Source organism: Penaeus vannamei, chromosome 28, assembly GCF_042767895.1.
Source record: "Penaeus vannamei isolate JL-2024 chromosome 28, ASM4276789v1, whole genome shotgun sequence".
Lineage (NCBI taxonomy): Eukaryota > Metazoa > Arthropoda > Malacostraca > Decapoda > Penaeidae > Penaeus > Penaeus vannamei.
In genome coordinates this window covers 5,740,738-5,753,237 of record NC_091576.1, presented here as the reverse complement: position 1 = coordinate 5,753,237, position 12,500 = coordinate 5,740,738, and the positions used below count along the sequence as shown (strand labels likewise).

Genomic DNA, 12,500 nt, shown 5'->3' with positions numbered 1-12,500 from the left:
ATACATATATATAAATACACACACAGACACACACACATGTGTATATACATATATATATATATATATATATATATATATATATATATATATATATATATATATATATATATATATATATATATATATATATATATATATATATATATATATTTATATATATGTCGGTGTGTGTGTGTATGTGTTCGTGTATGAAATCCGTTATCAAGTATATTTTGAGAGTTTTCTGTATATTACATTTTTACATTCTGTCACTCTTTTTAGATTTCTAATTCTCTACTTTTACTTCAACATTCTGTCTCGTACACAGTAACCTGTTTATATCATAGAAAATGAGTAAAATTTAAAGGAAAACGGGGAAGCCCTGTATTGAGAACCTTCAACGGTAGTTTTCCGTGTTTTGTGTTCCAATTTATCTTTCGTTTTATCTTATATTTCTGTAAGCCGTTATTTCTTCTTCTTTTTTTCAATCCGTTATTTTAATCTTGTAGTTCAATACATATACAAAATATATACATTTGTATAAATACAATAACAGACGTATGGGTAAGTGTAAGCCACGTTATCAGTGTATGTTTAAAATGTTCTGTTATTTCTTTGTATTGTATACATACTTTTTCAATAAGCTGTGCCATGGCTCCTTTTTTAACATTAAATCTTGATGACTTACAGTAACGAACCTTTAAATTTTAAAGGGAAGGGATTGCGCTTACGTCTGCCAAAACCACACACTTTTAAACTGAATTTATCTGACTTTTTCTCTTATTTTTCCATGCATTTTATACCTCATCTTAAAGGAGGAGAGGGAGAGGATATTAGAGAAAGAGAATGAAAGACAGAATTTCGTCATTATTTTAGTATCATCTTGGTTAATCATATTTGTTCATATTCAAATATCCTAGCAAGCTGTCGAAAGACGCCAGGAGAACTAGCGAGCAGACCTAGGCTAACTGCCAGCATTTGCTATTGATAACAAAGTAGTGCAGCAAAAGTCAAATGCAATATTCTTGTAAAAGCACTGGATATGAATGCCAAAATGAACCTAAATTTGTAAAATAAAGACAATATTACTGGATTGAAAACGTTTCGAAAACAGGCAGATCATAAAATTTATCTTAGTATCACAAAGTATGAATTATATCTACTTCCTCCTGCGATGAAAAAGGTAATAGCATAGGAAAGAAAGAAAAAAAAAGACACAAACAACAAAAGAAAGAGGAAGGCGCTGTTATTAGCATTTACAAAAAAATATTTTCCTGAAATTTCAAGTAAGTGTGAGCGGTGTAGCGGGTAGCATGGCTGCCAAACCCATATTTTCTCTACCTACATTTTATTGCTTTTATAAACACTATTATTACTAATACACGTAATCGTTACAAAATAGTTTGACTATGAACGCTATAACTTGCTGTTGCTACCCACAAATGATACAGAAAATGCTCTTAATTCTTATTTCATCTTTCACCTCGTAACTAGACTACAGTTGGGAATCATAGTTTCTATAAAATAAACGTCGGGAATATATATTAAGACATCAGTTGATAATCAACCTAAATGTCTCAGAATTATATTATCTTCGTATCGGCGCGCCACAGGTTGAAGACACTTACCTGCAAACACCTCACCTTAATTTGGAACATGTCAGACGGCTAATCAGTGCACCCGGTTGTCCTCAGTGATAAAGTATATATATGCTGTGTGCATAAGGAACCCGGTAATTGTAATTTTATCTTGAGTTGAAGGTATGAGCAAACCACGCAGGGTTCATAGAACACTACACAGCTCTTGTAGGCTATTACAAGAGCTATGGCGAACTGTAAAAGGCAATTCTACATTCACTTAATAGCAAGGCGTTCGTGAATATAAAGGAGTGAGATTTTTTCACACAGCGAAACAACAGCAGTATCATCATCATTAAGGTTATCCTAATGATGATTGTCATTACATTGGCAAGTTATGATAATCATTATATTTATATTCATAAACTTTGCACAGCTTTTATAGGCTATGATAAGATATATGACAAAGTGTAAGAGGCAATTCTGCATTTACTAAAATAGAAGGCGTTCGCGAATATATATATATATATATATATATATATATATATATATATATATATATATATATATATATATATATATATATGTGTGTGTGTGTGTGTGTGTGTGTGTGTGTGTGTGTGTGTGTGTGTGTGTGTGTGTGTGTGTGTGTGTGTGTGTTAGTATGTGTGTGCGTGTGTGTGTGAATTTTTACAAAGCGAAACGAAAGTATCATCATTAGTGTTATGATAGTGATTGTCATTATGATAATGGCAAGTTATAATAATCATTATATATAGAGCATTTGTTAGATTATTATTTTCATGATAAATGAAGAGAGGGAGAGGAAGGGAAGAGAAAGTGAGAGAAAGAGAATAAAAGACAGACATTCGTCATGATAATAGTATTTTTATGTCGTATCAAATTTGTTCATTATTGATATACTCTTACAACACGCCACGTGATCTAGCGTGTTGACCTAGGCCAGTATTTACAATCTATATAAAAGTAATCCCGCAAAAGGTAAATACAATATGCTTGTAATCATACTGAATACGAATGCGTTTTGAATGAAATCATGAAAATTCCTCGAATAACGTTACTGAAACACAAAATTTTGTACTCTTTGTACTCCCTCATTTAATACCCAGTGATAATTATCAGAGGAAGGAAAGAAAGAGAAGACAGACAAACAGCAAAGGAAGTAGGTAGACGCTCCTATATGTGAATATATATATATATTTGCTTCATTTTCAGTAAATGAAGTCTCCGTGGTGTAGTGGATAGCCTGACTGCCTCTTAATCAGAAAACTCGGGTTCAAATCCCGACGGAGACTAGATTGTCAACACTTTTTCAATAATTTTCGCTCATTTTATCATATTGTCAAGATTTTATTTTCAGTGCAATTGTTACCATCCATGATCGTCTCTAAATGTCAGACTGTGAACTGGGTTCTTCTCTACTTACCACTGAGTGTGTAATTCCTCTTGCCACTTACGAATGCCACGGAAAAACGCTCTTCTCACTCCATATATTAGCTTTACTCGAGTTCCTTTCGTAAAACTGGGACGTTACATTTTTATAACGTATATCTGTATAGAATAATGAATTGGAATGTATAGTCAGATTTATAATTAACCTAAATTCGATAAAATCATGTCCGGCGCGACAGGTTGAAGACACCGACCGGGGAAAAGGGTCCATCAGAGTGACCCAAGGGAGAGATTGCATTCAAACACATACGTTCTATTTTGATTGTATTGTGCGATTTGACTGCTGGCCATGCTAAGTCTATTGTGGCAGCACAATCCGACCACGGTGACCATGGACGGTAAATGTTAAAGGTGCTGTCACACTAGCACTTTTTCCGTAAAATTTTTGACAATTTTCTGAAATTTTCTCCATTTTTGAGCGAATTGTCGATTTTCCAGTCAGACGATAATGATCGTTTCCGTCTGAAAACCTTTCCGTCAACTTTTTCAGCCAAGCAAAGTCAAATCAAGAGCTATATTCGAGAATGTTTGTATTTATGTTAAATAAGATTGTCAAAAAAATTGACGGAAAAAGTACTAGTGTGACACGGCCTTAAGAAGGACGCCCGAAATAGAATAATCTGGGTTTTATTTCTTTGCTCCTTACTAGCACAGCGAAAATTTAAAAACTCGTTTTGTTCACCATGCTTTTACATAAGGTATACTTTTTTAACTTAATGACGGGGTAATATCAATAATTTCTTCATTTGTTTCTAGGTGACAACTTTTAATGCATAGGTATACAAACTGATGGCGTTTAATAGAAAGAACTTGTAGGTAGGTTGGTTTTGACTGCTGTTCTGAGAATATTCCAGTCAGAAAGTTGATTTTGTTCAAGGAAGAATTTCTCAGTTGACCAATCTCTTGCAGACACTAAATTTTCATTGTTCAGACACTGGCCAACCACACCTCTGTCGTTTCAGTGTCTGGTGTCGTGTTTGTTGGTTTTCTGGGGTCAATACATACGCTTCCATGTGAATTTGCGGCGTTTCGCATGTCACCTACACGCGGAAAGCCTCGCAAAAGACGGTAGTGAACTTTTTCGTTTTTTCTTGATCTTGTGTTGTTTTTACTGATAGATAAGATAAAAGATGTTCGTGTGAACATGTCCTATTATTATGTTGTTGTTGTTGTTTTTTCAACAGAGGTCTCATTTGCATATTATTCAGTTAAATGCATGTGATAATAGTATGTATGAAATTCCTGGGGCCCTACTTGTTTGTTTAATTGTTATAATTTTTGTTCCATTCTCTAGAGAGGGTAATTTATTTGTGGTAATTTCCCATTACTGGGACTACCTTTGTTGTTGATTAAACCACGATAAAAGTGAACTAATATACTGCAGTTTACCCTTTTAGACACCGCCAAGAAGGATAAGACGTTTTCTTTCACGAGCAGAAAATGGGAATGAACCGAAGAGGATCCACCGTCGCTGTAACTTTTCTAAACCACGATCGTTTACAGCATCCTCCGCCATCAAACGGTTCACTTATCTCAAGCTTCTGGTGTCGGTTAATACCATCATAACGTAGAGTGATGCTAACCTTGAGTGGGCATCGTGTCTGTCATTTGCCCTGACATTGCCCCAGATAGAAGTGGACGACGGACCACGGGGCTTGGTGTCTACGTGTGGTTCCCGGAGCCATTGTCCCGCGCGACTCTCGACACTTGGATAGTGCACAACAGGACTCAGGAAGGAAAAATTTCCCATTCATATACACATATATATATATATATATATATATATATATATATATATATATATATATATATATATATATATATATATATATATATATATATATGTATGTATGTATGTATATATTGTATATATATATGATATATATATGTATATATATAGTTATGTATATATATCATGTATATATATATATTTTTTTTTTATGTATATATATATCATGTATATATATATATATATATATATATATATATATATATATATATATATATATATATATGTGTGTGTGTGTGTGTGTGTGTGTGTGTGTGTGTGTGTGTGTGTGTGTGTGTGTGTGTGTATGTGTGTGTGTGTGTCTACATATATATATATATATATATATATATATATATATATATATATATATATATATATATATATATACACACACACACACACACACACACACACACACACACACACACACACACACACACACACACACACACACACACACACACACACACACACACATATGTATGTATGTGTATATATTTACAGAGGGACTAAAGGATTTGATATTTGATCAAAAGTTCTGTTTGGTAAACAACCGACCAATATATTTTTTCCATGTAAATAAACGTTATAGAATAGAGAATATATATGATATAATCCAACAGCAAATGATTGTAAATGGAAGAAAAACAAAGCATACCTCCATTATGAAGCTTTCACAATTTTGATTGTACTTATTTACATGATTATCAAATCAGGGACGAAAATTCGGGCGATTAACTACAGCACAAACCGGTTATAAACACCGGAGTTGGTGACATTTTCTAGTCGGCGGAAACTCGCAAGATTGACATTTAATATACTTCCAAACGGAAAATTAAGGTTTTTCATGTACTTTTTATCTGTGTCATAGACGGGAAAATAAGTTGAATACTCGGACTTAGAATGAATTTAGTGAAATACTGAGGGTGATTGGCAGGATTTTTAAAATTATTAATATGTCTTGCACGTAGCTAAATGTTCATTTTGTAGTATTATTGACAATTATTCATTATTAAGACTTTCATATCAATATGCATTACACAGGTAGGAGAAATAAAGCAGCGGCATTGTGAAATTCTAAGAAATGTAGAATTAAAATTTTCCAATTAATATCCAACCACTTGTTGATCACGGAAGCCAAAAATTATAGGCCTATTCCTATATTTTATTATATTATGTTTTTTTTATTTCATATTGTTATACTTACTGTGTTTTATTAATTTTGGGTTAGGTCTTTTTTAGCATGTTTACTATATTTTGTTACATATTAATAATACATTATAACTCAAAGTCTATATTTTATAGACCTATGGACCATCATTTTCTATTTTTGTTTTTCATGATTTATTTGGAAGTGGAAATGAAATAGATTTTCAGCTTTTCTTTTCTGTGGATATAGTCTATACAGCTTTTCTTCTGTTAGAATTAAGACAATTATCACATGATGCTTTGTTTGTGGTGTATGACTCATAATGGATTTCCTGTGTTTCTTGTTTGTCATCTTAAATTATGTATTTTATTGTTGTCTTGAAATATTTCTTAAATGGAATATGTTTTCAGGAGTTTGATGTTTAAGTGCGTAGAACTGTAAGTGTGACACGTTCATATTTACAGTGAAATTGAAAAATGAGTGAAAGTACCGGTTCATGGGCATATACGATAAGGCAGAGATGACTTGGAATTCATAGATTGAGAAATTCAAAAGCATTTTTCGGTAATTCTTTACATTATGAATATGCACACCATGTCTTAAAGTTTATTTAACAATCTAAGTTTCCCTGAATGGGCATGTCCTTTGGGCACTGCTTGAGAGGAGGGTTGATGGGGGGCTCAACCCCTCCCCAACACCCCCGGGAAACATTCTCTTCCCCTCGGTATGCAGGGCAAGATAAAGCTGAAACAGTTCAGAAAATTGCACTGGACTTTTCACACTTTCTTTCATTTAGGATGATTCTGTGAATCTGTAAAAACTTTATGATCTCTTCAGTTTTTTCATCAAATTTGGAAAAGTCAAGCACGCCACTGTAACACAAGTGACACACAGCGGTCATTGTCACTGAGAAGAATGAGGCAGGCTACCGGTGTAGCCAGAAATGTGCGTGTTAATTATCGACTGTATTTGAGTAGTGTGGCAATTGAGGATATTAATGAGTTAGCCAAAATTGAGACTCAAAATACATAAAAACGGCTGAGACCTGAATATTTATGAAACGTTAGTCGATGGGCATATGCATTTGTATGATATAGTATATGGAATATTATACTAGAACTTAATGAGCAATTAAAAGTCTCTGCTAAACTGCCGCCTCCTGATTAGTCGTGAGGTATTGGTGACATAGGTGCGCAGTAGGACAGAAGATGGTGTGCAAGCTGCATGGCTACTTGTTTTTTTGTCCTCTACAAGAATATCATCTTCAATTTGCCCTAAGTGCGGCTGTACCATACAGATTTTCCATTTGTTGTGCTATTGTTTGTGTCTGTAGATTATTTCATAAACCAACAACTATAATGTTTCGTCCTCTACGAGAATATCATCTTCAATTTCTCCTTGCTTGGTGTGTCCATAATGCAAAGATTAATCTTTTTTTTCTTCCATAACATGATATCATGAACTCTCTCTCTCTCTCTCTCTCCCTCTCTTTCTCCCGGCTCTCTCTCTCCTCTCTCCCTCTCCCTCTCCCTCTCTCTCTCTCTCTCTCTCTCTCTCTCTCTCTCTCTCTCTCTCTCTCTCTCTCTCTCTCTCTCTCTCTTTCTCTCTCTCTCTCTCTCTCTCTCTCTCTTTCTCTCTCTCTCTCTCTCTCTCTCTCTCTCTCTCTCTCTCTCTCTCTCTCTCTCTCCCTCTCCCTCTCCCTCTCTCTCTCTCTCTCTCTATCTCTATCTCTGTCTCTGTCTCTGTCTCTGCCTCTGTCTCTCTCCCTCCCTCCCTCCCTCCCTCCCTCCCTCTCCCTCTCCCTCTCCCTCTCCCTCTCCCTCTCCCTCTCCCTCCCTCTCCCTCTCCCTCTCCCTCTCCCTCTCCCTCTCCCTCCCTCTCCCTCTCCCTCTCCCTCTCTCTCTGTCTCTCTTTCTCTCTCACTCTCTCTTTCTCTCTCTCTCTCTCTCTCTCTTTCTCTCTCTCTCACTCACACACTCACTCTCTCTCTCTCACTCTCTCTCTCACTCTCTCACTCTCTCTCTCTCTCTCTCTCTCTCTCTCTCTCTCTCTCTCTCTCTCTCTCTCTCTCTCTCTCTCTCTCTCTCTCTCTCTCTCTCTCTCTCTCTCTCTCTCTCTCTCTCTCTCAATACACAAACACAAATTTGTAAATACACATGCACACAAATGTTGCATTTTCATGCCTACCTACGTTTGTATATCTATGTATATTTATGTATCTATGTCTATATACATTCACAGCCTACCAGCAGTAAAGATGTCAGCACCATCCAGACCTGCCCCCCCTCCCCCCAAGAGGATAGGTATGCCCTGAAAGCTTCCCTTTTTTTCCCTTTTTTTTGTCTATATGATTTTTTATACATTTTGACCTTTAATTTTTTGTAAGAAAAGAAATTGTATTAATTTTGTTTTTACTGTTTTCGTCATGTGTTTATTTACATCTGCTTATCTTCACAGGGCAAGTTCAGGCATATGAAGCAGTGTCTAGTTACAAAGCACAGAAGGTAAGAGGTACAAATTTTTGCGTTTTGATATTGTTATCATAAATATATGATATATAGGCATTCTGGATAAGCTTTTATTCACTACACACCAAATCAGACCTTCATGGATTGTTAAATGTCTTTTTTTGGCAGGAATTTAGATCTCACATGTAATTTTCTTCTTTGTGATGCAGGGCAGTGAACTGTCCTTTGATGAGGGGGACCTCTTGTTCATCCTAGACCAATCTGACCCAAACTGGTGGATGGCAAGGCTGGATGATAAGAAGGGATACATACCCAGCAACTATGGTGAGTGCAGACATTGGAGTGTATGGGGTAAATGTTTCTTCACTGTTTCTCTAGAGCATTTGATGTACCTTACACCTTCAGTCATGTCAGCCATATCTTGCAGTGAGCAAGGAGAATGTGAAGATACCCATCATTGATGCAGCAAGGCGTGGCAATCTGGCCCTTCTACAGGAGTGCCTGGAAGCAGGGATGTCAGTCAACTCACTGGACAAAAGTGGGTCCTCTTCACTCCATGCAGCAGCTCAGGGAGGCCATATTGAATGCATTCTCAGGTTACTGAAGGAACCCAAGTTGGAGATAAACTGGCAGGTGATACATCTACTCTGGTTTGCATTTCACTGTCTTAGTGAAACTAATTGTTTAGATGAATTACTCTCATATTCTGACTCAGGATTAGGGTTCTTCATCTGATTGCCATTTATATTATCTGAAGTCCCTGTCAAAGATATTTTGGCTTTTATTTTATAGTTATGATTATATGCAGCCAAATTTCATAGTAGAAACTCGGGACAGGAAACCACCTATTTAAGTATTCTTGACATGAAACCTCATCTCAGGAAAATTCTCTTCTGAAGAAGGAAAGACTTTCAAGTTACTTTGCAGGACATACCTTTGCTTTGTCAATAACTGGTTGCTGTGTTAAGTATGGGTCATATGATTATTTTCATTTCCTTTTTTATCTGGTTTGATTTAGTTTCTTCCTAAATAAGACTGAAATTTCATATTTTTCCAATATAATTTTTACATTTTTTCCCCCATGAGAGGGAAATGTTCTGTTATATTAATCATCAAATTTATAAATAACATTGAGTCATCATTTCTAAATTCTCCTGAACAGAATAAGCTTGGTGACACTCCTTTACACTGTGCCGCTTATAGAGGACATGCAGATATTGTGCAATTATTGGTCAACAGTGGGGCACGCACTGATATTGTGAATAGGTCAGTAGTGTATCATTTGAATGGACATATTTATCCTGAAATTGTTAATGTATATATATTGATAGATGGATGGATATAGGCATGCATGTGTGAGTGTGTGTGTGTGAGTGTGTGTGTGAGTGTGTGTGTGAGTGTGTGTGTGAGTGTGTGTGTGAGTGTGTGTGTGAGTGTGTGTGTGTGTGAGTGTGTGTGTGAGTGTGTGTGTGAGTGTGTGTGTGAGTGTGTGTGTGTGTGTGTGTGTGTGTGTGTGTGTGTGTGTGTGTGTGTGTGTGTGAGAGAGAGAGAGAGAGGGGTGTTTTATATATATGAATATATGTATATATATTTATTATATTTACCTTACACACACACACACACACACACACACATACACACACACACACATATATAATGTGTGTGTAAATTTATATAGAATCATGATACTATTTAGATTTGTAATGTTTGCTATAATTTTGTACAAGGATTGATCTGTTACGAAGCATGAAACTATTGCTACTTTAGTTATTACTTTGGTACTAATAGAATTAACATTGACTTCTTTCTTTTTTTCTTTTTATTTCCTGCAGATTTGATTTCAGGGTCCTGTCAAATTTACCACCACTTTTTTTATCTTCGCAGGGAGAAGAAGACCCCACGTATGCTTGCCAAGAGTGGAACCGTTATCACTTTACTAGAAGAGTGCACACAGACTAGCAGTCGTAAATCATCAGGTTTTGACCACCAGGAATACGGTGCGAATGACTCCGAGGATTCTGACAGCTGAAGGTACCGGTGGAATGAGGAATGAGATTGATTAAGAAAGTGTAATATCGGAATGGTATACTTTTATCGATTTTTTTTTTTATATTTCTCTTTTTTATATAGAAGAATGGTCTTTTATTGTAAAAAGGTAAAAAGAAAAAAATGTTTTCTTTTTTTTTTTCAACAATGGCCCTAGAAACCTTTTTTTTTTTAAGTGTCATGATAATCTGATACCAAAATACTTGTGCCTTTTGACCTGTAATGGGCTTTCATATGAACAAGGTGCCAATTTATTTTGTAATGTTAAGAGAAGTCATATATTTTGATGTTTAAAAAAAAAAGATATGTAGCTAAAAGTAATGTGAGATTAGCAAAGTAGCAATTTAGATTTAGGTGTCAGAATAACAGTAAAGGCCACGCATGTATAGACCATCTTTTACACTGGACGAAATAAGTGTTCGATTTGCTAGGTACGTCTGCATCAATACAAAGGAACGGGGAAATATATTGCAGTCTTAAAGATGCTATGATCGTTAGAAATTCATAATTAGGATTTTGAAGTTGACGGCAGAAAGTATTATTAAGAATGAGAAAATACAAAAAACAGAGGCCTTTAATAACAGCTGTAGAACATAGCTTAACAAAGCTGAAGTTGAGTTTTATCGTATGAAACTTCAGTGCAGTTCCTAGTTTTATGTACATTTCCGGTGTGAGTAATACCGACGTTTTCCAGAACTAAGCTTAGAGGAATTTTTATGATTTTGATTTTAAATATCCATTGAAGAGTTTGGAATAAGTGGAGGAATAAAACAGGTAGGTATGTAAGAACAAACTTGCCTTAAGTGCTTTTTGCTATGTTTGTTGGAAAATGTTATTACCATATTTCCATTTTGATGTAAGAAAGAAAAAATGAATAAGGTATTTCATGATATACAGTACATTAAGTAGAAGGTTGAATGATATAAAGTAAAGCCTTATAAGACAACCAATGAAGTTGAAGTTCATTTCGTATTCACATCAATATAAACATTCAAAGGATTTTTATAGCAGTGTCCAAAGGAAACGTATATTTTTGTTTGGTAATTTTTTTTTTTTATTCATTCATTTCTTTTTTCCATAGTGTGAATGGAAGTTATTGTAAAATGATAACAAGGAATATCCTCAGAGAGAGGAGTGTGTCATTCATGAACTTGAAATTCTAGTTTTATCATCAGTTAGAAAAGTAATGTGGTATTTCAGTAATTAGTGATATTTTAGAAAGGATATTTGCATGTTTTCACCCGGAAATAGAAACCATTTATTATCTTTTGTTGAGCAATACCAATTTTATTAAAATCAAATTATATCAAGGGGTCATAGCACCAGTGCAGAGTTTCAGATGATTTTTTTTTTTGTTACCCCTTAAAATTGCTTGTATTTACATTTATTAGATGGCCGTTGATAATTTAGAAATTTACAATTTCTTTGCTAAAAGATTATTTGATATGATAAAGTTTGTACAATTTGCACATAATAGACAGAATATTTTTAAATGATAACAAAATCATGTGTAAAGTACAGCTCATAATCTATATATCACTAACATAAACAGTACTCATCAAAAGTGTGGCCCCTATCCCTTGCAGCCACATATTCCCGCAGAGCTGAGTGTGACAGAGAACCCAGCCACTCGCCCCCATGCTGTTGTAGGAAGAGGATGCTTATACACCCTCTCTTTTCTGGACCATGCCCCTTTTTACGCTAGGTTCCTTTATTTCCCTAAGGTTTGCATCATTACCGTGGTACTTGCAAAGGAATTAATTAAAAGTAATTACCCAGATCAATGGATTAAAGATGTCGACTATGGCACTAAAATCAGTGTTTTGTTGAATATGGCCAAGACTTAAGTTAGGAAATACATGGCACAATTTTGGAAGGGTGGAGGGCTGGAGGCACCTTCCCAGATACCTAGGAAGACTTCTCGAGCAAGATTTCTAAAGGAAAGCAACCCTGAAGTGTATTGGGACACCTCCATGGGTCCAATCCCATGTTTTGTGCAGAAGTTGGATTACACCAGCCATGCACCAAGGAAGAAA

At 35.3% G+C, this 12,500-nt stretch overlaps 1 protein-coding gene across 1 annotated transcript in view; it reads left to right on the top strand.

Moving 5' to 3' along the window:
• Positions 1–5,563: 5,563 nt before the first annotated feature.
• The window catches only part of LOC113827589 (osteoclast-stimulating factor 1), a 7,579-nt gene continuing 642 nt past the window's right edge, over positions 5,564–12,500 (top strand). Inside the window, exons 1-7 of the mRNA XM_070141731.1 lie at positions 5,564–5,640; positions 8,192–8,253; positions 8,408–8,454; positions 8,628–8,742; positions 8,846–9,051; positions 9,581–9,684; positions 10,303–12,500. The exon at positions 10,303–12,500 is cut by the window's right edge and continues 642 nt beyond it. Of these exons, the coding sequence (XP_069997832.1) occupies positions 8,208–8,253; positions 8,408–8,454; positions 8,628–8,742; positions 8,846–9,051; positions 9,581–9,684; positions 10,303–10,447 (663 nt within the window). The 5' untranslated portion in view covers positions 5,564–5,640; positions 8,192–8,207 and the 3' untranslated portion in view covers positions 10,448–12,500. The remainder of the gene's footprint in view (positions 5,641–8,191; positions 8,254–8,407; positions 8,455–8,627; positions 8,743–8,845; positions 9,052–9,580; positions 9,685–10,302) is intronic.